The sequence below is a fragment of the Alternaria novae-zelandiae genome, assembly GCF_023758075.1.
Source record: "Alternaria novae-zelandiae strain BMP 2774 chromosome Unknown scaffold_7, whole genome shotgun sequence".
Classification (NCBI taxonomy): domain Eukaryota; kingdom Fungi; phylum Ascomycota; class Dothideomycetes; order Pleosporales; family Pleosporaceae; genus Alternaria; species Alternaria novae-zelandiae.
In genome coordinates, this window is record NW_026056967.1 from 614667 (window position 1) to 637583 (window position 22917).

The following is a 22917-nucleotide window of genomic DNA, read 5'->3' on the forward strand; positions in this document are numbered from 1 at the left end:
TCTCGTGCATATTCCAACATCATGGTGTGCTTACAATCAAGGCATCATCCACTCCGGTCTCCAACACCAATCTCCCTACTTTCAGGTTTTTTCTTGTCGCTCATCAACCGCGGCAACAGCCTTGCTAGGCAGCCACGCGAGGGATTTACCGGTGGCAACTTGTCTGCTCCATCGCCTTGCATACTGCAAGCCAGAACCCATGATGAGGCGGGCTGAGGACAACGTGGGACGGCACAATCCGCGGAGGCTTCGGCTGGGCGCCACGGTATTCCAGAAGGTGTAGATTGCAACTCGGAGCGCCACCAAGGCTTCGCACAATATACAATACTTCGTCTATGCATTGCGATGCTCGCTAGCCCTAGCAGTTGCAGCAACAGGGTAAGTACTTTTTACTTTGCGATTGGGCTGTTATCTGCCAGCTCACATCGGGCCTATGATACCTTGCAGTTCCACTCCGCTACTGCACGTTACCATGTCAATCTCGTCCTCGATTGCTCAACTACTCTATCTGTCATTCCAAGTATAGCAACCGACAATCACAGTCGCACCCAGAACCGGGTACTCAGCTACCCGACGGGCCGTCGCTGCTGCGATACGTGCCTCAACATCAGAGACCCTGTCGCCTTACCATGACCTTGATTTGGAAATCCCTCGGCTTGACGAACCAGTAATTCGTCGTTTCCCAATCTGCAGCCTGCAGGTGGGGGGCGAGCGAAAAATCAAAGTCGCGCACCAGCATGGGGATTAGCTTGGACATTTCCAAGTGCGAAATATGTCTTCCGATGCACGTTCGTGAGCCTAGACCAAACTGTTGCCACCTTTGTTAGCCGCTGTCTATCGTGAGAGAAAAGAGATGAAGGATTTGGTGAGGCTGGCTGAGATGGCGAAAGAGGCAATGGTGAACGAGTGGCGTTATGTTTGTGGAAACGACGACGCAGCGGTCGGCAGAAGCCGAGCAAGGTGACATTCGGGTGCTACGACTTACCGGCATCCAGTTGCGGTCCATGAGACTAAGCTTTTCTTTATCGGAGCTGAGCCAGCGCTCAGGTCTGAACACGTCTGCGTCAGGGCCAAAAGCAGATGTGTTGCGGTGAGCCACCCAGGAGTTGATTCCGACGATAGTCTACACAAGCAGTCAGCCTAGAGAACGCGATTTGACATGCACGGCAACTTACGCCCTCGGGAAAGAATTGATCACATATGCTCGCTCCCCCAGCGGGTACCACACGCTCGAGTGGTAGGCCAGTAGCTGGATGCATTCGCAGCGCCTCCTTCATGACGGCTTGAAGATACGGCATTTCCTGGCTTTCCTTGAATGTGATGTAGTGGCCAATCTTGCCTTCGCGCTGCCGCTCGTCGATCTCTTGACGCAAAGTCTCGAATGTTTGCGGGAACTTGAGTAGGTAGTAGAGGATTGCGGAGAGACTGATTGCTGTAGTATCTGAACCAGCAACCATGTTCGAAACGCAGCCCATGCTGAGATGGTACATTGTAAACGCCTTGGGGTCATCTGCGTTCTTCTTGAAGAATTTGGAAAGGAAGTCCATGCTCGTCTTGCCTTCCTCAATGCCATCGACTGGAATGGCTTTGGTCTGCTCCTTCTCGTGTTCCGCAATGCGCTCTTGCGTGAACTTCATGACATACGCCCTCCCAGTGCCTGTCGGACCAGCCAGCCAATTTCGGATGGGAAAGAGATATTTGTGCAGCCAGGAGAAGATGCCCGTAAAGGTAGCATACCACAGATGATCTTCGAGAGCCGCAATCACGCCACGAATATCCTCACCCCTATCCAAAAAGCCCAGTCGCTTCGAGTATGTGATCAATCCAATAACATCGAAGGCATAGCATTGCAGCCAATGCCCCATGTCGGCATACGCACCCGCACTCGCTACCTCCTGGAGGCGCTGGCTGAACAGGTCTGTGCACTCGTCGACGTACGGCTCGTAGCTGACAAGCGATGACATGGTGTATGCGCTCTGATATTGCCTCCGGTTCTCGCTGTGTCTTGGTATAGATTGGTCGGCGAAGAGGGACCACTGCGAAGGCGACGGGTTCTGCCAGGTTGCGTACCACGAAGACTTTGGAAATTTGGCGCCGTGCCCGTAGACAGTTTTCTGAGCATCGGGAGAGGAGAGGGAGTATCGATTCGGACCGTAGCGGACTATTTCGCCTGTGGTAATAGTGTAAGTATGGTATCAGGACAGATCAGGAACAGGCCGGCAGGGTCCAACTCACCATGCTTTCGATGCAGCTCAATGTTGTCCTGTTCAAAGCCTCCTCTTCTCACTCTCCAAAGGTACCACAGGTCTGTAAACCGCGTTGCGGCTGGTCCAGGTACATTTCGTAATGGTGAGGATACATTTTTGAAGAACGGAAAGAAGATGCGCGCGACGAGTGCTACGACTGCTGCGAAAGCAAGGATTTCGGAATGCATTTTGACAGTCTCAGTCACAGATCCGACAGCGATCTATCCAAGATGTGCTCTTATAGCTTCCGCGACGCATTTCGCGCGATTTGCTACATGTTTAGGCTCGTCCGAAGGTTCGCTGTGCGGGGAAGCGATGACGCGCGGAGAAGGGCGGATGGCGGGAGCGGGATGTGGAGCGGAGCCTAGCATGCTCGTACGAACATTGAACGGATTCTGGAGACCTCACATCATTCGCGTTCGGCATATACTGGCCATTTCGCGGTTGAGAGATGATACCGTCAACCGCGTTGTTGGGTGAATGAGATTGATGTGCAGACATCAAAGTCGTATAGCCGAGGTAAACGCGTCCTTGACACGAACTGCATCCGATGAAGAAGCACCACCATTCCACCATGTCAACACTAAAAGTATGCCTCTGGATTCTCCTATTTTCAGATGATCCGACTGTTCTACAGAAAGCCGGGGAACAATTAGGAGAATCAAGGTTCTCGGACTCACCAACCATCTGAGCCTTTGCTGAATGCATCCTGCCCACTGTGATCGCACCAACGAGATTTTCGTGTCGCGTATCCACAAGTATCCAAAGCTCCATTCTAGGTACAGGGCGTCATCGTATGTAACAGCATGTGTGTATTAGCCCAGACGAGCACAATAGATACCACGGGGAGTACTCTACACTCTCCTCCACATCCCGACTATAAACTAGATTAGACAAAGGTCTTGGGGAAAACGCTCATCTATTGTGAGCACCGGGTTATTTGGAACCGAATACGTTGAAATTCCTAGTTTGGCGGTCGCACTATCGGGAACGTGCCACTGCGCAACTTTCAGTTCCAAAGCTCAGGTGGCTTCTTCATATCTACAGAGTCGAACTCGGTCTCCTCATCACAACCCCGAGGTTTCGTTCCGCAGCAATAAAGCAGTGACAGCGCTTTCTGGATACACTCAAACAGTCGACTATTTTTCCTCGAAAACCCATGGAGCTCGTACTGACCCGGTGACGTTTGTTCATGGCAGCAGCAGCAGCAACATGCATGAAGATGGCTTCTATACCAGTAGCATATTCTACCTCGTGTGAAGCTGATATGCTAGTATACTTACCGCATTCTTATTCTTTGGTATTTCCTAGATGAAAGCTCCTTCCCCAGTGTGAGCACAGGCACGGAAGGTACTACCCAGACTTGCTGACACGCGATCACCAGTGGGGCCTTGGACTCAAGAGCCATGACAATCAATTCGGTTATCACAATGTTCCTAGCTTAACGTATTTCCATGATCGTCGAGCTGCAGCTTGGGTACTCAGGCGTAGGTTCTACAATGAGCAACTGATGACTGGTAACCAAATCAAAGCGCCAAAAGAATTCATGATCGCAAACGCAGTGAAAGGTATCCATTTTGTATCATGTACATATCTAGAAGGCAAGTTGCCACATGTCCGTCAAACGCTCGTTGTTCTCACCAAGCCCACCATGGATGATGACGCTGTCGTTGCCGCTCTCAGCCTTGACCACATCAGCATCAAACCAACCACGGGGGTCAGGAGTACCATCGCTGCCATCGGGGTGTAGTTGAGTCCACCACTTCTCGCTGATGTCATAGATCCAGACGTCTTTCAACATCTTGCCTGCACCGGCATGGCCGAGCGATGAAGGGTCATGTTCACCGAAGAGTGTAAGGAGCTTGTCTTTTCGAGCCAGCTTGACTGGCAGAAGAACACAGACACTGCGAGCTTCAGGTCCATCGTTGCCATCCGCTTTGAATGTGTCAGTTGACCAAGAATTGTTGGCAAGGTCGAAGACGTCGATACTACCACCCTGCTCCGTGGTTCCATCAAATCCATTCATCCTGTAAAGCTTTCCACTACTGTAAGCGATAGAAGTTCCTCCTCGATGTGGTGCCGGAGCGTCGGGGGCTTGTTTCCATGTACGTTCGGTGATGTTGAACATCCACAGATCTGAGAGACGGCCACTTGCGGGACATCCAGCATGGAGGAAGAAGGTGTCTTTGCCATCACTAGTAGAGCAGTGATAACTGCGAGCTGGTGGATATGGCGCAGATGAGTCAGCAGGCATGATCTTGGACCAGGCTGAGCTTGAGGGGTCGAAGCACCACACTGCGCCATCTTCCTCTATTGGGGCCATGTCGATGCCACCCCGACCAGAGAAAAGGTACATTTTCCCATTCAGTACAGCTGATGCACTTCCAACGCGAGGATTGGGCGCAGAAGAAACAGCCTTCGTTTCCAAACGCTTTGCGTCTGTGGCGTCGTTAGTGCTGTACCTTGATGGCCTACTTCAATGAGGGGGAAGTAATACCAGACTTGAGCGAGACAATATCGACTTTATCATCCAGCGGCTCCCTTGGCTTCACTTCACCACCGAAGATGCAGACATGATCGTCGATAACGGAAAGGACTTGGGAAGATCGGCGCAGACGTTCGTCGTCGAGAAGACGCTTCCAGGAACCTTTGAGCGTACTGATGGGCATCATGGGCATCGTTGCAGTTTGTGAACTCTGAACTGGAACGGACAGCAATTGACTTTGTCGAAGTTGTAGTCCTAGATTAGTGATATAGAGCTCAGATCAAAATCGAGGATTGCGTCATGTGCGGGTGGTAATACACCTGCTGTTTGCAGTGACATGCTGGTGAATCTAGAAGTGGAGAAGGGGCTAAGCAAATAGGGTTAGGCTCGAAAGCAGGGGTCGTCATCGCCCTAGCTCGTTCCAAAAGTTCGCGACCATTGCATTTCACGCGCGAACACATGCGCCTCAACACGCCATCATGAGGCTTCGACTGACGGTCCAGCGGAATGGCCTGCCTGCCGCCAACATACTCTGGAGCGTGCCCGAAACGAATAGCACGCAGGCATACACCATCACGCGTCTGCTCGAGGATGTCAACCACATTATCCCGCTAGAGGCCGAGCACTGGGGCCTGGAGCACTATGTCGTCGAGGTGGGCGGCTTCGAGTGCCTGCACTTTATGCCCGTCACGAATGCGCTCAAAGAAGACGATCATGTTTCGTACGGGATTCCTAAATCTCTACACTAACATCTGCTAACAGCCTACCAGCATCCGCCCACTCATGACTGCCGAAGTACGCGCGCGCACCCTCACCGGCCGTGATCAAATATCAGACGGAGGCCAACATCTCGTCGATGGCGTTCCCTTCGGTCGACCCTACTTGCGACAACCAAATCGACCTGCTGTTCGTATACCTCCGCGCAAACGACGCCGACTGGACGATGGGCAGTCCGACGACGATACTGAAGCTGTAGGGCTTCTAACGGAGCATGGAGAACCATCCGAAGCGCGCGACGATGTTGCGACGCTGAGCGGTCACAAAGGGTCGGGAAATAAAGCATCAAGAGCGCAACGGGTAGTCAAGTCGGTGCAGTTCGAGCAGCCCGAAATTGATGATTCGGACGACAGCGAGGAAGATGATGATGACTTTGCACCCGAAGAAGCAGAGGAGGAGGCGTCCTCTTCAGACGACTCGGACTCAGACTCAGACTCAGACTCAGACTCGGATTCAGACTCAGAGGCCGACGCAAAGGCAACGGCAAAGGCAAAGTCGGACGCGTCGTCTAGCGCCTCAGATACTTCGGATTCAGATTCAGAGACAGACACCTCGAGCGATTCCGACTCCGACTCCGATGATAGCGACGCAAGCTCCCCGCCCGATGTCTTGTCTTCCAAAGACGGTCGCAAGACCAAAGCAGCCACAACGCATGTACCCCCCGGAGATGGACTCAAAGCTACAAAGCTGAGGAACTCGCGACGTACAAGAGCTAATCGTCTGCGTAGTCTCAAGGCGTCGGGCAAGCTTCCCGAAACCGCTACGTTCAGCGACCTGGCCGCCTACGAAGACGGCAGGTATGGGCTGGATGAGGAAGAACCTCGACACACACAACCTTTTGCCAAATCCCAAGGCAAGAGAAAACGATTAGACGAAGATGAGCCGGCAGAGGAGGTCGCGGAAGACACAACAGAGCTGGAGCGAAGGAAACGGGACCTGATGGCGAGGTTCGGAGAAAGCACAGAAGCGACGGCACCAGCGGACGAGACCATACAGCCAACGGCTCCGGTTGTTGAGCAAGCCACTACTACCCTAGTGGAAGAAGAGCCACCAGCGAAGAAAGAGCTGACCTCCAGAAGATTGCGACCAGACACCCGCGCCATTGGTCGGATACTTGCTCGACAGGCTGGGCCTGTTCGGAAGACAAAAGCGAAGGCACCGACACCTGAGCCTGAAGAGTGGTCAAATCCCGATTTGTGGAAAACCCGAATCAACCTCTCGGCGTTTGAATGCTGGGAAGAGGACTTTGAGCTCAGCGCTCCGCCCTTCCCGTTTCAGCAGCACTGGGACCCAGCCAGCAAGCTTATGCATGACAAGGCTAGGAAAAAGAAGCAAAAGAGGCGGAGTAATGTGCAGCAGGAGGCAACGCCAGTAGAAGAGGAGGAGGAAGAGAAGATCATCTTAGACTACGACGATGCTCCCACAACGAACCCCGACTCTGAGTCCATCAACGCAGCCGTCGAGGACCAGCTGCGTCAAGATCTTGCAATGGCTGCGCAGTCTGATCTGCCACCACTTCCTGAAGACATGAGCACCCTGCCAGATCTCACGTCGTCCGACATGAAGGTCGGTGCTGTCATCGCCTGCAAATTCTTTACTGTGAATCCCGTCACTGTTACACCCGAAATTAGCGGATACAAGACAGCTACTGTAGAGCAAGAAGGCGACTCAGGCCCCGGCGCGGGTACGATCCAGCTCAAGATTGCTTTGCGCGATCTTCCAAAGCGGGAGAAGAAGTTTGACAGCAAAGGCAACCGCATCTACAACGCGGCCGACGCTCTCCTCATGGAAGAGGATGACGAGGATGAGGGCCTGTGGGAAGGCTCATTTGGCGAGCTTCTAGAAGCGAAGCTTGTGAAGGCTGCGTAAGTGACACCACGAGGTATGTGTCGTTGCTTGGTCGACCATTCGTATGGTTATCGGCCACACGTAACACCCTCTATCTTGCTTCATCGTACATGTTTCAATATACCCAATTTCATCTACTTTTGACCTTTGGGTATGTGTACGGTCCGTGAATCCGAGTGTGGTGTCGCGAACTGGAGTTTGGTGAGGTTACCCCGCCGAACGTCATGCAAACCCCTCCTGGTCCAGAAGCTGCAGAGCTGACAGCCACCGGCACTACTCACTCCCACGGGATAAGTTTCCCATGGCGAGCCTCTCATGTACACAGGGTCTTTGCCTGCGTTTGATGTTTTCTACAAGCCTTCGCCCGCGGTGTGACTTCCCTTCGGAGCAAGTTGGCCGCGCCCGCTATTCCTCGGCGCCCCCAATTCAGGGTCTTAGCCCCAAAATTGTAACTGCCGTGGCCCACTAGCTTCATGATTAGACGTGGACGGGTCGTTATGCGATGGAGAACCGACGAGGCCGTGTACGAATTTTCGGCAGATGCGTCCCGTCTCGTCATCTTATTGCTAAGCCTCTAGCCAAACTACAGCATCATTGTGTCTGACGGACAAACTATTGCATAGCAAAAACCACAACATCTCATGTAAGTGTTGATGCCGCGATAGTGCCACAGCATGCTAACCGTCGTACAGAACTAGACACAATGCCTCTTCCCACTGGTGTATATCGGGCCGACCACGTCGGCTCCTTCCTCCGCCCCAAAGCCGTCCTCGAAGCGCGTACAAAGGCAGCCAACGGTGAGATCACCGCCGACGAGCTCCGCAATGTCGAAGACGAACACATCAAATACGTCGCAAAGAAGCAAATAGAGAGCGGTCTCCGATCCATAACCGACGGCGAGTTCCGCCGCGCATACTTCCATCTCGACTTCCTCAAGCACGTCGAAGGTATCGAGGAGAAGGGTCAAGTGGGAAACATCAGGCACAAGGATGGCTTCTCGCCACCAACGCTGGTCGTAAAGGGAAAGCTGGCCCACCCCGAGGCCATTCAGGTCAAGGATTTCCAGTTCCTTGAGCAAGCGATCAAAGAGAATGGCGGCAAGGCGAGCACAAAAGTCGCCATCCCATCGCCAACAATGGTGCACTTCCGTGGTGGACGTGCCTCGATCGACATCTCCGCATACCCCGACCTTGATGTCTTCTTCGAGGACCTCGCCCGCGTATACCAGGAGGAGCTAGACAGCCTGTACAAGGCTGGCTGCCGCTTCGTCCAACTCGACGACACCAACCTGGCCTACCTATGCGACCCCGACATGCGCAAAGCCGCCGAGCAGGAACGCAACGAAGACCTCAGCACCCTCCCCCGCAAATACGCCGAGCTCATCAACAAGGCTATCGAGAAGCGACCTGCAGACATGAAGATCGGCATCCACCTCTGCCGTGGCAACTACCGCTCCAAGTGGTTCGCCTCTGGCGGCTACGAGCCCGTCTCCGAAGTTCTCTTCAAGGAGCTCAACGTTGACGCCTACTTCCTCGAGTACGACGATGCGCGATCTGGCGACTTCTCCCCGCTGCGTCATCTGCCCGAGCACAAGGTTGTTGTGCTCGGTGTCATGAGCAGCAAGAAGAACACCCTCGACGACAAGGAGGAGATCATCAAGAGGCTACATGAGGCGGCTAAGATTGCCCCCAAGGGTCTCGATCAGCTTTGCGTGAGCCACCAGTGTGGATTCAGCTCCACAGCTGAGGGTAACGAGTTGACGGAGGAGGAGCAATGGGCTAAGGTTAAGCTGAGTGTAGAGATTGCCAAGCAGGTCTGGGGCGATGATATTAGCAAGTAAGAAGAAGCTTGTTTCGGTTGGGGAGTTTGAGGTGCTGGTACTGAGATGAAAGCATGAGTACGGTGTTGTGTAAAAGTGGTCTGATCAGGTCTCAACGACTGATCCATGTATGTATTATGAAGTAACGGTTCAACCCCAGTGAGATCAAATGTATCAAATATAACAACATTGCCGTGTCATAGCATGCTAGTGACATGATCAACAGCTGAAATCAGGAGGCCATTTGCTTTACAATTTACAGATCTCGTGTTCAGCGTTTTACTCGACGAGGTATGTTATCTAGCTCATCTCGCTACCTATACCACAGACTGTCATGAATGTTGCCTCTGATGTTTCAGTTCCCTTCTACCTCTACAGCATACCTCTGTATGTCGCTCTTGTAAACTTCTCTAAGCAATCCCGGGATATCAAAGAAACAGACCTCGAAGTACTTCGGACCACGATACTCCTGTTCTCTGTGCACGCGACAAACGTGAAAGTGCGTTATCAGAGCATCGAGTAGCACGTTGATATTGTCATAGTAGGCGTTTTTCCTGCTCTTGTTTGCATGGCCGTCACGGCAAGCGTGAGGAAGTACGGCTGGTGTAAGAGGCCCACGTTTCTGGTAATTTCGACCGAGGTAGACATGCCAGAGCGGTAGCTTCCTCAATCTCTGGTATATCGACTTCCATGATCCGTCCGTTAAGGTCGCTTCCGTTGCCTCGAACCACACCAATTTCTCGGCGCGCTTGAGGAATCCTCGGAGTCGGCTACCACTTAGGTACAGATCGGAAAGCTCTAGAGATTGCAAATGCTCGTACGAGCGGGCCATGATGTGTGTAGAGAAGAGACTTTCGCAGCCATGGCATATCCTAAGCTCAGGAACTTCGTTGCACCCTAGGAGTTGTAGGCGTTCAACACTAGTAGTGGCAGCAACAACTTCTAATACATTGGGATGGACCGGGCGCACATTCTTGATGTGAGCTCCAACTTCGCGACTCTTCGCAACATCTCTGCCGTATGCATTTGGTGTTAAGAAGACAGCTTTCTTGATCCAAGGTCGAAATTCCGACAATGAGTCTGCAAACAGCTTCCATTCGGGCTTCTGAGAGTTCTCCAGCCAGAGGTAGACGTAGGCGACCTTCTCTGGAAACTGCGAAAGCTGCAGTGCTCGCAGCACAGTTGTCTGTTCACTGACAATATGAGTCCCAAAGGGTAGCTCTAGCTCGATGAAAGAGTCCGCGTCTTGTTGTTGTCGAAAACATTGGGCGAGCATATGGGTGGCTTCACCAGACCTCACAAAGCTGTACTCGTCCTCGTGTAGCAGATACCACTCGTAGTCGCTTATCGTCTTGGGTTTTTTGGGCGGGCATACAGTTATGCGCACCATTCGATTGCGGAAGGCGGGGATACGGGACAAGTGTAGGAAGAGAGCAAGCGACGACGGCTCGAGATAAAAGCGGCATTCCTGGAGGCCGTACCGAATGCTTGCGTCGAACTCAGTCCTAGCGTAGATGGCTTTGCATGTCGATCGCAGCGATCCAAAGTCTCTGTTCTTGTATGAATACTTGTTGTTGTTGGTACCCGACGCTCGTCCGAGGAAGCGACATACTCGGCTGAGGAGCTCTACTGGAAGCTCGATCAAATCCATTTTGTCTTTTCGCTGGTGGTCTGATCAGAAAGATTGCCCTATATGGTCTCCAGAGGGTCAGTCAAATGATGCTAGGTTGAGGGATTGGTTTATGTTGACCGAACGTAGAGAGCCAGAATTGCTGTAGTCCAGAGGTTAAAAGCTGCCGCTGCCTAGGTGATAAAGCCTGTCCGTGCACCAACGATGACTACATGATTTGGTCAGACCACCAGTGAATATTGTCGATTATTCTGGAGTTGCTCTACGAGCTACGGTCATGAGAATGTAGCCTGCGCTCTCATATCTGTCTGCTAGCCGCGCACTGGTAACAGTACGCGAGCATGTATTGAAAGAATACGGCTGAACCTAGAGAATACGCATTGTGTTCTTTGGGTGAATGTACAGAGGAATGAAAAGAGAAGGAGCACCCAAGAGAGCGGAAGGGATGATGTCACCGCGCTAGGCCGGAAGAGAGTGTCGCTCTTTCTTCAGTTGCACTTGAGCAGGCATTCCACCCACAAACTACTCCAAACATCATAGAGACTAGATATGAAAAGTTTTTTCATCGGTGCTTGTTTCGCTGGCTTCTCTTCAAGAGCTCATGGCCCGAAGGATGTGTCCACCCGTCTCCCGGCGCTTCTATCGACGTCAGCAGCCAGACGTCCCGCAAGTGCGCTCACGCTTGCTGAGTAGCAAACATAGAGAGATGTACCCGAGATGAAAGGTGTTAGAAGAGCGCTAGTGATTAGTTCCTACGACTTATGCGCAGAGGCAAGGAATAGATGCAAAACACTCATATCGTGATGGTAGACTCTTGGACGAAAGTGACTTTACATTATCTATGCAATCGACCGTAAAGCGCAGCTGTCAAACAGAAACATGGCCAACCATGTGGTAATGACTGTCCTGAGACCTTCTAAGGTTTTACAAATACTGCCCATCGTCCTCGACACTCCTCCCCCACTCCATCCACAGACATCGTTCAGCTCCGAGAGCTTTCCGCCTGGTGATCTTTGGGCTGAAAGCCTATCTAAGCAGCAGCAACCATCTCGCGGCGCGCGAACCTGAGGTTCCTCTTGGTGATACCGGTGGTAATGCCTTGGTACTGGTTGATGCAAACAGTAAGAGTTCCGGAAAGGGCACCTGCTTCATCCTTGAAGTCTGCGGCGCGGGCCTCGAAGGTATCAATCAACATGAAGGCAATCGTCTGCGAAAGGCTGTTAGCGAGCAGACTCAAGGAATTACGTTCGAGTTCAACAGATAGTATCGGAGCGGGCGCTGGGCGTGAAAACTACAAGAGAAGAAAGACTTACATCAACGACCTTCTCGATCTGCCTGAGTACAGCCGCAACGGGCGCACCGACGAAAGGGACAGTACTGAACAAACCGGCCTTGCCAATGAGGATGTTGAGCAGCGCTTGATGAACTCGGACAAACTGTTTCTCGTCGTAAGCAACATGAATATCTGTGGAACAGATGGTACTCACTTCGCGGAAGGCTTCGAAGACGGCATCAGTAGAAGCGCCTGCGGGCTCTTTGGGCATGCCCTGCATCTGAGCGATGGCGGTGGTGGCGGTAGTTACAATGTCTGCGAAGCCCCTAATGATCTCGGGGAATGGTCCCTGACCGACGAGGAGCAGTTGTCCACTGATAATGGTGACGCTTTTGGCCGGCGCCTGAAGCGCCATGCTCTTCGTCGTAATAGATTTAATGTTGGTGACAACCTCAGCAGGCGTGATTGCAGCGGAGATGGGCACGGAGAAGGCCAAGGCGGCGGTGAAGAAGTTGCGGAATGAGACCATGATTGCGGTGGGAAGAAGCTGTGAAAGCGGTTGTTGGTGGTAGATGGTAGAAGTGAGGAGTGATGATTGCAGATGAGGGTGTGCGATACCTTCTTTTCATGGGAGACTGCGGTGTCTTTATACCCGACGTGCGATGTAGCCAAGCTCGAGTCAACGGAGCAAATGCCTCCCGTAGTCCTGAACGACAACTAGGTTCGCTGATCCTCCTGGACACCGCGTTGAAATGCCAATCAAGCCCATAACCCAGAAGGTGGGTGGTGTAGCGTACGCTACTATCGAAAGAACAAAGTTCAATGACAGGTGAGGCTATGCACTACAACCCACTTTGCCTTGACCGAACACACGCAGATGTTTGCATGTAGGCCTCTGAATCAGTTGACAAAACGTTCTTGGACGTTGATCCTAAAAGATCATTGATCGGAGTATGGCATGAGTTGACATGTTTTATCGCATCATATTGAAGCAGCTTTCAACTATCGTCGGTAACCACTCTGCTCTCAGTATTGTGGTTGATGTTACCTCACAGTGATTATCGACAGGGTCTACCAAACTCGTCTCTGGCAGAGAGATCTGCCATAATCCATCGCCGAGTGGGGCTTTTGCGGCTGAATCTGCACATGGCATTGCGATCATCGATTCCCACTACTCTCGTCTAATACATGATCAACAATTTACTCCCAGTGAATCAAGAGACGCCGTATTGGGTAGAGAGCACTAACCGATCTCAGGGCTAAGGGGCTCAAGTCACTTCCCAACTTGTAGGGTGAGCTCAGACTACCCCGATCGCTTCACCGCGCCAAGATTAGCCTTGCAGTAGCATAGTAGATCGCTACCTTCTGTGAACAAGGCTTCTTGTCGACGTGCCCGAGTTCAGCTGAGGTTGTTCAGTTAGTAGCTCTTTGTTGGCAAGCGGCGCCCCACTGGAAAGGGTGTAGTGTAGTAGCGGTATCTACGGGTCGGCGATCCTTCTGCGGGCGTAGCCGTCGAACATCAGTGCGATGATGCAGCCGCCCGAACATGCAAAAGCAGGCACCTACGATCGTCCAGTCAGAAATCCCAGCAACGAAGTAGGGTCGCCGAGCCTTATGCAGGTCTGCTTTTTCCATGTCCGGAGCGGCCGCAACCAATGCCAAGTCACGTGGATGCCTTTGTTGCCCCTCGTGTAGATGGCAATCTAGTCTCACAATGTACAACGGCATGCAGGTGACTACCTGGAAAAGGGAAATGCGACATGTTCGCTGCGTGGCGCGGTCCGCCAAAAGCAATACAAAGGGTCCGGCTGATGTGTTGTTGTTTCTTTTGTCCAAGTCAGGGCTCGGAATAATGCCGAGCCCGCTGAGTCGCGGACGTTCGCCGACACTAGCCGTACAGACAGCTCCTATACTTTGGCGAGGAGCTAGTTCCTGTGCTTCTCATGGTAGCTCGACTTCGGCGACTTCGCTGCACAATCTCTGCTGATTTGTAGCGACCGGAATACTCAACACATGTCGATTAGGAAATGAGAGACATGGTATTAAGAGTGAATGTTCCGATAGGTATAAATCGGCCGATCCTTCCCAGATAGCTACGTCAGCTCAAAGTTTAGTGAGATCGTACCTTAGGCCAACACCATTAGCCGCAAAAAACCACCGGTATATTGCCGGCGTACTTGATGTGATGCCAGCTTGTGCTTAACCACCAACTAATTGCAGAGGCGCATTTGCTGCGGGTATTCACTCGCGACCGTTGTGACCAACCCTGTAAGCTACCAAACTTCTAAATAGCCTCTATGAACAAAGCAACGAGAACGAAAAAGCATGTTGGCAATTTACACCAGTAGAAAGCACGATGCCGGATGTTCCGTACTGTCTGCACTGCAATGTAACTTGCGCATGCCTAGACGAATGGCTTTGACACAGGACGCTAGACTCCACATTCTGACGAAACTGGGCAGAACTCACATTAATGTCGTACTGAGTCGGGCTCAATACTCTGATTGATTCTGACTGGCACACTGGCTTCTTCAATGTACGAGCCAGTCTTTTATGAAGTCGGCCGTACTTCTACAGACCTCCAAACAGACTACGGCCGCGTACAGCAGTGAGTGGAAGACTTGCTATGAAGCTCGAATACAGATGCGTGTGCAAACATCATGGCTGGGTAGTCCTCAACTAGGCGCTCAGACTCCAACCCCATCATTAACGCACCAACAAACGTCAAGCAACGATCATAAATGAGACAGTCCTCATCCATGTGACGGCGCCACAACGTCACCTCAATATCGAACTCCACCAACAAGAATGCGATCCAGCTCTCTATCCCTTAGTTGTCACGAAGTCTTGAGGCGCGTCCGCATAACAGCATCTACCATTATAGATGTTTGGTCGAGGCTAAGCTCCTAGTCCTCCAAGCAGAACGGCACCTTCTACTTTAAGCCTCATGTCCGTGTTTCTTTACTTCTTCGTTCTTTGCAATTACAGAGCGGGCCTTAGTAGCTCCTCTCGCTGCCGTCGGAGGGGTTGAACCGAGTTGCAAGCGCCTTGCTATAAGACATAGAAAAGCAAACACCGACAGACATGATGAAGGCTAGCCAAGACAACATCGGTTACCCTTAGGTCACTGGAAAACAGCCGTCAGTGTGAGTAGCGCATACTTACAATGTTGTCACTGGTCTGAAATTGTTCGTATGTTGAGCAAGCGGTGCTACCGGAAGCCTCATCCCCAAGGTCGTTATTACATCCTATGCTCTTAGTAGAGCTTCCCCAGAATCTGAACGCCAGCATGTTGCATAGACTAAATGAAATTAACGCCCCCATAACGAGGTCTGCATTCGATATGGCAGATGACCCATAGCCCTCATGCAGTCGGCAGACGTGCCAACAACGGTAGGACGTCCTTGAACCTCACTGGCTTGAGAAGGAACTCGTCAAAACCGCTATTCTTCGCTTGCTTTCGCGCTTTCTCGCTACCAAGACCCGTTAATGCGAAGATGTACGCCCGGATACCTCTCTCATCCTCTAGAGTACCATCTAGACCATGTCTCGCAGCGTCATCGGACTGTCTTGGTATGCCTTTTTCCATCAAACCGTGTTCGATTCGACGAATCTTTGACACGGCCTGGAAGCCATCCATAACTGGCATGCTGATGTCCATGAAGATGCAGTCATAATTTGCTTTTGGGTCCTCTTGCTCAGTGGCGGTTTGATAGAGACGCACCGCTTCTGCGCCGTCGGTGGCACTGGAATACGGTACGCCGAGGCGTTTTGCAAAAGCGCAAAGCATTTTTAGATTTATGGGGTTATCGTCTACCAAGAGCAGACGGCGGAATCGGCATGTTGGGCTGCTTGTAAGCGGGGTAGGTGGTTGTGTTGGTAATGGTGCTTGTAGAGCAGGACTTGTGGCGGCGTCGGCTAGTGTCACACGCTGCAACGATAAGCTGCGGTGTGGAAGTACTTTGGTTTGTGGGTCTGGCTCTAGGACTGTGTCGGCATGTTCTAATTGCTCTGTTGGCTCCATGTCAGGTCTGCTTCTGACTTCTATGGACGGCACCGAGTCTGCCATCTCTTTGTTAGTGGCATCCTTCATAGCCGAAATGAGTGCAGGCCCGAGCGAGTTTGCAGTGACTAGTACTGTGTGCATGGGCTTGCTAGTGCCAGATTCTGGAGGTGCGCCTTTAATATTGCGCAGGTCGACCGTGACCGGGTAAGTCCCTCCTGTATACGTAGGGAACAAAGTTTTCAAGTCGTACGTGAGTTTCGAAGAGAGGGCATGGTGATCGATGAGGAGTACATCCAGAACCGGGAGTGTGTCTGTGGAAACAGTGGTGAACCTCATGCCGAAGCGATCCTCGCAGATATTTTGAACGGCCCGCTCCAGCGCTTCGGGAGGCGAATCGATAGAGGGTGCAAATTCTTTGCCTTGCTCTTCGGGTAGAGAGAGACTGAGCATACCGATTGCCTTTCCGCTTAGGCATTCGTGAGAGGAAACGCTCTCGCCACGTGGCGCATTTGGTCTCTGCGCCGTTTGACTAGCCGGAATGTTGATGATGATCTTCGTTCCCTTGCCCAAACGACTAGAGACTGATATAGTTCCGTGTAGTGACTCCACGATGCTTTTCACTAAGCTCAAACCTAGCCCAGTTCCTGGACTTAGTAGATTCTCCTGAGTAAAGGGTGTAAAGAGATGGTATTTGAGGAAATCCTCACTCATGCCTACACCCGTGTCGGTCACAGAAAGACTGATGTTTGACTGACTGTCATCGGCAGCCTCCACGAATGCTAGACCTACGTGAATGTAACCCGACTTGGTATACTTCAATGCGTTGCTGACGACATTAAGTAAAATGCGCTTCCAAGCACCCTTGTCAATGACAAAGGTCCAATCACGGGCCTTTTCGATGTGTGTGGTGACGACGACAGGCTCGGATTGTGCCGTTGCGGGCGATCCAGCCAACGAATCTTGACGCTCTTTATTGAGTCCAGAAGAGAGGCGCGAAGAATGGTCATGACCTACGGAAACAGTCCCAATGACATCTTCGACCATAGAAGCTAAGTCGACAGCTACTGCACCGTGATGAACGTGGATGGTGGAACGAGGATGCCCATTTCCGCCTCTTTGTCCAACGCTGGCCCGGCTATTCACTTTGGAATATTCCAACAGATGGTCAAAGGTATCGAGAAGAGTAACCGCACAAGACTCAATCATGGAGATCTCCGACATCAAACCAGATCCCTGGCAGTTTTCTTGGATCAGCTCAATGCTGGCCAAAATGCCATGCAAGGGACTTCGTAACTCGTGACTGATGGTAGAAACGAAATCCGACTTTGAAAGTGTATTTTCGCATGCTTCTAAGCGAAAGACCTCAGCCATCAGTGAGTTACCGAAAGCTGTCAATGAATTGACATCGCCAGTATCAAGTGTTTTGCCGGTGTCAGATACCCAGGCTAGGCAGGTAGAGTAGCAAGCTTCTCTTGAGTAATGAAACATAGGTAGGAATATTACGTAGCGGGTCTTTGGCAATAAACTGAAGAGGTCATTCCATCTGTCATCCGCACCAGAGTCAAGTTCGTCATCGCAATCGTGTTGGAAGACCCCATGTTCATCGACTGCGAAGACATGCCCTCGAGGGTACTTGGCAGTCAAGCGCTGGATGAGCGACTGACGCAATTTCAGATTTCCGAGGGCGTTATCTCTGTGGTAATAGGACAGAGGTACCGCAAAGAGATCGCATGTTGGCGAAGATGTATTGTCAGGAGACATGTCTCGTACCTGGCAACCTTTGTTTCGGGTGCCAGTTGAAACAGTGTCAAAGAAGACTAGGCCATCCAGACCCATAGCATCGCCAATACTATCTGCGGCTCTCATGAAGAGAGTGTCGACTTGAGTAGCAAAGTCAGATTTGACCCGTTTCGAGACATTATCTTGGGGCGAAACGATAACAGATGTATCGCAAACAGGCAATGACTGGACATGGTCTGACATGGTGACGCTTGCATCCGTACCGTCGGACAGCTTCTTGTCAGGTTTTCTTCGCGAGGCGGCGCCAAAAACATCTAGGTCGAATTGGCTTGTGTGAGTTCCAGGGCGCACCGGGGCCACAGACCTTGGAACCATGTCATCTGAAGCTACGAAGCGGCGAAGACCTTGCATCATCTCAGCAGATCGAGACTTACAAGCTTCGGCGCGTCGCATATCGAGGTATGCACTGATAGCCGAGGTAGTTTCGCGAAGAGTGCTCAGAGACTTGGGATGCAGAAAGTCCCGTTCTTTAGTGTCAACAACACAGTAACTGCCCAATATGTGCCCAGACATTGCAAACAGCGGTATCTCGAGGTATGAAACCATGTGCGGGTAGCCAGCCACGAACGGGCGCTCGGCAAATGTGGGAACCTGGCGAAAGTCTTTTATGCAGAAATATGACTTGTCGGCAATGATATAGGGACTTTCCGGCATAGGCACTGGTTTGCCCTGGAAGATGCACATGGTGAATGGGCAGACGCCCCATTCGAGAGCGATTCGGGAAGTACCCAGCAGGAGCGGCTCGGCCGGGTCTGCACTCGAGAGCGACTGGTGCCTCGTCATCTCTGCGCATATGAATTGATTTCGATTATCAATGAGCGAAAGGAACGCGCGATCGCAGTCCATCTTGTGCACGCCATGCTGGACGAGGGCGTTGAGGGTTATGTCGCTGCTGGGGACTGGTTCGGACGGCGGTCCTTCTGGGATGTGGAAGGGGAACGACGCGGCAGAGAGATATCTAGGGCCGTGTTAGCAACAGGAATCGGCAACGTGACGTCGGCTGGCAATTCTCACGCGGCGATCTCGTATGCGCGTACCCGTTCGTGGTTATCGATAGCTGCGGGTGGCGTCGTGGTCGAGATGGGCGTGGTCGTAGCCATGGTCCATTACGTCACTCACAGGAATTGAAGACTGCTGGTGCTGCGTGCGACGTTTGCGCGGGCCCCAGCAGTCTTCGGGGCTTTAGCAGGCAGTCTTGGCGTTAGTCAGCCAACACATAAACGGCCCGTAAAACCAAAGCTGCGATGCTCGAGCACGGCTTAATTTTCCGTCAAATTCATCGGATCGTGATGTCTCAGGATGACGCTAGCCTAACACGGGTTCCACGGCTGCACAGGGCTAGACGCTCAGCGACGCGTATTCGTCGCACACTTCAGTCAACTTCCTTCTCGTCCCGGGCTCCATAACACTGTGCCCAGCGTCGTCTATGAAGTGCAATTTGCTCTCCGGCCATTGCTTGTACAACTCCCACGCTGTAACCGGCGGGCAGACAACATCGTACCTGCCCTGCACGATGGTCGTCGGAATGTTCCGGATCCGGTCCACGTTCTCCTTCCTCAACCTGCAGGACGAAGTCAGTAATCATCTGCATTCCGTACAGCCAAGACCTACAGCTGCCCGTTTTCCATCCATGCTTTGTTGATGAAGTAGTGAATCTCCATCCTAGCATGTGCGAGGAGATAGGCTGGTTCTTTCAGTTTCTTGTACGCGTGTGGGTCAGGATACAGGGTGCTGATTGATAACTCCCACGTGTTCCACGCCTCAGCCGCGGGATGACTGATAGACGAGTCCGAAGACATGAGGCGTTTGTGGTAGTTGCCGATATGATCGGAACGTTCTTCCTCTGGTAAAAACTTGATAAAGTCCTCCCAGCGGTCGGGAAACAGCATTTGCGCGCCGCCTGCATGGTTGGTCCACTTGAGTTCGATGTCTCGCACGGTGAAGATGCCGCGCAGGACTAGACTACCTACACTATCGGGGTGTGTTTGCGCATATGCTAGAGCGAGTGTGGATCCCCAGGAGCCACCAAAGACCATGTGCCATTTGGAAAACTTCAGATGCTTGCGCAGCTTTTCAATGTCTTCGACGAGATGCCAAGTAGTGTTGTCTGTTGTGTTGGCATTAGGGCGCGATTGACCACAGCCTCGCTGGTCGAGCAGAACCACCCGGTATTCAGAGGGGTTGAAGAAGACGGTGTTGGTTTTGGAGCAGTTCCCGCCAGGCCCACCATGGAGGTAGATGACTGTAAAGCGTTAACTATCAGGAAAGTTCGACAACATGGCTGGCACTTTTACCAGGCTTTCCGTCCTTCTTGCCGAACTGTTGATAGTAAAGTTCATGGGTGTCATCCACGCGCAGCCAATTCACGTCCCAGGCATCTTCATGCTCGTAGCTGGTGAACTGGAGTGTTTGAGCCATCATGCGTTGGTAGTAGATACGAAATTTGCGGCGAGACAAGAAGATTAAGGAGCTTTTGTAGTCGACGTGTATGCAAGACAGTCATACTGGTAGTGATGGAGTCAGACACCCGGGTACTACTACCCCGCTTTCAGTATAGTGGCCCCGCTGCTTCAAGAACACCTTCCTATTCTGCTCCCAGGATGCGACTGACTAACGGCAGCAAGCGTGCGAAAGATGCAATTGACACGATCATATTTAAAATACACATTATTGTACGTACTGGATAATAATGACGTTGGCGTCAAGGGCCTAATACTTAAAGCCACCTGCCCTGGTGCTCCACAAGCCCTTCGGGTCAACACTCTTCTGCAATGCCTTAAACTTGTTGTAATCCTTATAGCTCTGGAAAACTGGCTGGTCCCACATGGCATCGTTGATGAACAATGGCATGTACATGTCGCTTGGCATACCCGCTTCTGCTATCCATTGAGGCACGACCTTGTCTAACCAAGCCGTCAATTCCCTGGCGATGCCAAACGCAAGAGCGTCGTCTGTGGGCAAGTTCCACGCTCCTTGGTAGATTAGGATGATGCGGTCAGGGTCGGAGGACGAAAGTCCCATGGCGTTTCCGCCCTTGGACTCTGACATCTTTCCAAAGCGGGATGGAAGAGGTTGAAAGTCAACGCTGAACTGGATGGCGCGAACCACAGGTAGGGTGTTGAGGAAGATACCAGTGAGTTCAGCAAGCTTGTCGCGAATCTCCTTGTACATCTGAGGCCGGGATGCAATGTATGGGACAGTGTAAGTGCGGAAGAATGCGCGGGCGTTCAAGAGTCGGACTGGCTCGCCGTTTGCCTTCAGCTGAGAATTGTTAGTTCCTGTACGGCACATCGAAGTTAGATTATAGACTTACTAGCTCAGAGTACTTTTGTGTCTTGGGTAGACACAAAGGGTTGACGATCTTGAAGAAATCGGCAAATGGGCCCGATGTAGGTGGTTTAGGGTTGTCGTAAAAGGAAAAGAGAATTTTCGTCTTGATTCCAGCTGCGACTACGAGGTCCGTAAGAATGATGGCCGCCTTGGGGTCTTCGGCACCGTGTGCCATGAAGTTGTGCAAAGCAGCGTATAGTGCGTCGGATTTTGAGTCGTCGAAGACACATGAGCCACCCCAGACGTCGCCCATGTGATGGACTTTAGTCTTGAACTGGGTGACAATACCGAACTGGCTACCGGAACCACGCATAGCTTGCGCAAGGTCGGGATGCTTTGCGGCGTTGACGTTGACGACAGACCCGTTCGCCATAACAGTCTCCCATTCGATGATGTTCTATCGCTTGTTAGCATAGCTGCCCTTTGCATATAGCGGAAAACTGACATCGGCTGCAAGACCCTCTTGAGCACCGAGGAAGGAAAGACCTCCACCCAGCAGCAGACCAGCGACACCGACGAGACCGAGTCGTCCTCCAGCGATTGCCACGCCGCTCTTCTCAAGGTCGCCAATGACGTCGTTCCATTCGCCTCCCGGTCGGACGTATGCAACATCTTCTGCTGCGTCGTACGTCGCTCCGACTAGATTGGTCATAGCGATGAGAACACCGTCTTGAACCGCAGCATGTTGCTTGTTCGGATCGTGACCTCCGCTCCGTGTAGCAAGCTTGACAGTCGGATACTTGTTCAAGATCTTGATAGCAATGGACACATCTTGGGCAGAATCTGGTTGAACGATGCATGCAGGATCGACTTCGCGGAGATTGGTAGCCCAGTATTGCTGCGTCTCATGTGCGTATTCGAGCTTGAGAAGTCCCGGAGTGAGGACTTTTCCTGGAAGAGCATTGTTGATTTCGTTACACGCTTTGGTAGTGGCCTCTGTGGGAATAGCAAAGGCGGATTGGGCTCCTAACAGGAGAGTCGCAAGAGCGAGAGAGGCGAACTTGTCCATGTCTGGAAGTGAATGAGTGTAAGGAACGAGCGAAAGATGGACGAAAGCGCAGAAGAACGAACGCAGCCCACAGACTACCTCTTGATGAGCGATGTGCCTTAAGTACTACAATGTGGGCTTCTTCGACGTTAGGTTTAGCTGTCCCCGGTCTTGGTTCCGGACGCCATGGCAGCCATGCAGAGAGCAGCACATGTACACAAGCTGGGGAGAACCATGGCTAGGGCAGGTCGCGTGGAAGAATCGTAAAATACGGCAAACCCCCTCCAATGGCGACGCATGAAATAAGGAATTGAGTGCAGATCATGTGTGAGTCCCTGCGAAGCTTACGGCAATGGGCCCGACATTTGAGGGGAATCGACGCACACCGTCGTAAAACTATATGGTTTGCTGGATTGGGTATTTAGAACTTTGATGAATAATATAACGATCCTAACCGCCTGTTCTACCTAGCACCTGTTACTTGTGCTCGACAATTAAACTAGTATAGGTCTTAAAAACTTCTCGCGCATACGCTAGCATTTCTAGAATAACCTAATTATTGCTAGCGTTAATAATTACTATAAAAGCTAGCTCTCTTGTACTTAGATTCTAATCTCTCTTTAGAATCTTATTAAAGAGCATAGTTAAAGCGTTAATCTCTCTATCTAGCTAGGCTTTAGCTATTTTATCTCCTAGAACATTATTAGAACTCTAT

At 51.7% G+C, this 22917-nt stretch overlaps 8 protein-coding genes across 8 annotated transcripts; 2 read left to right on the forward strand and 6 right to left on the reverse strand.

The window, feature by feature from the left end:
* Positions 1 to 607: 607 nt before the first annotated feature.
* On the reverse strand, positions 608 to 2434 carry J4E88_004211 (uncharacterized protein; the record flags this gene model as incomplete). The annotated part of the gene is made up of 4 exons (XM_049397858.1): positions 608 to 808; positions 986 to 1123; positions 1176 to 2170; positions 2236 to 2434. 4 exons carry the CDS (start codon positions 2432 to 2434, stop codon positions 608 to 610), a joined length of 1533 nt encoding a protein of 510 aa, XP_049256303.1.
* A 1406-nt stretch (positions 2435 to 3840) lies between these two features.
* J4E88_004212 (uncharacterized protein) lies at positions 3841 to 4924 on the reverse strand (the record flags this gene model as incomplete). The annotated part of the gene is made up of 2 exons (XM_049397859.1): positions 3841 to 4685; positions 4744 to 4924. The coding sequence occupies 2 exons, from the start codon at positions 4922 to 4924 to the stop codon at positions 3841 to 3843; spliced, it is 1026 nt and encodes a 341-aa protein (XP_049256304.1).
* Positions 4925 to 5210: 286 nt separating this feature from the next.
* Positions 5211 to 7377, forward strand: J4E88_004213 (uncharacterized protein; the record flags this gene model as incomplete). Its single annotated transcript, XM_049397860.1, has 2 exons — positions 5211 to 5452; positions 5502 to 7377. The coding sequence occupies 2 exons, from the start codon at positions 5211 to 5213 to the stop codon at positions 7375 to 7377; spliced, it is 2118 nt and encodes a 705-aa protein (XP_049256305.1).
* A 682-nt stretch (positions 7378 to 8059) lies between these two features.
* J4E88_004214 (uncharacterized protein) lies at positions 8060 to 9196 on the forward strand (the record flags this gene model as incomplete). Its single annotated transcript, XM_049397861.1, has 1 exon — positions 8060 to 9196. The coding sequence occupies one exon, from the start codon at positions 8060 to 8062 to the stop codon at positions 9194 to 9196; it is 1137 nt and encodes a 378-aa protein (XP_049256306.1).
* Positions 9197 to 9530: 334 nt separating this feature from the next.
* On the reverse strand, positions 9531 to 10826 carry J4E88_004215 (uncharacterized protein; the record flags this gene model as incomplete). Its single annotated transcript, XM_049397862.1, has 1 exon — positions 9531 to 10826. The coding sequence occupies one exon, from the start codon at positions 10824 to 10826 to the stop codon at positions 9531 to 9533; it is 1296 nt and encodes a 431-aa protein (XP_049256307.1).
* Positions 10827 to 11835: 1009 nt separating this feature from the next.
* J4E88_004216 (uncharacterized protein) lies at positions 11836 to 12607 on the reverse strand (the record flags this gene model as incomplete). Its single annotated transcript, XM_049397863.1, has 2 exons — positions 11836 to 12012; positions 12119 to 12607. The coding sequence occupies 2 exons, from the start codon at positions 12605 to 12607 to the stop codon at positions 11836 to 11838; spliced, it is 666 nt and encodes a 221-aa protein (XP_049256308.1).
* A 2835-nt stretch (positions 12608 to 15442) lies between these two features.
* On the reverse strand, positions 15443 to 20305 carry J4E88_004217 (uncharacterized protein; the record flags this gene model as incomplete). The annotated part of the gene is made up of 5 exons (XM_049397864.1): positions 15443 to 18842; positions 18922 to 18941; positions 19229 to 19445; positions 19496 to 20126; positions 20179 to 20305. 5 exons carry the CDS (start codon positions 20303 to 20305, stop codon positions 15443 to 15445), a joined length of 4395 nt encoding a protein of 1464 aa, XP_049256309.1.
* A 288-nt stretch (positions 20306 to 20593) lies between these two features.
* Positions 20594 to 22223, reverse strand: J4E88_004218 (uncharacterized protein; the record flags this gene model as incomplete). The annotated part of the gene is made up of 3 exons (XM_049397865.1): positions 20594 to 21145; positions 21198 to 21611; positions 21660 to 22223. 3 exons carry the CDS (start codon positions 22221 to 22223, stop codon positions 20594 to 20596), a joined length of 1530 nt encoding a protein of 509 aa, XP_049256310.1.
* Positions 22224 to 22917: the final 694 nt, after the last annotated feature.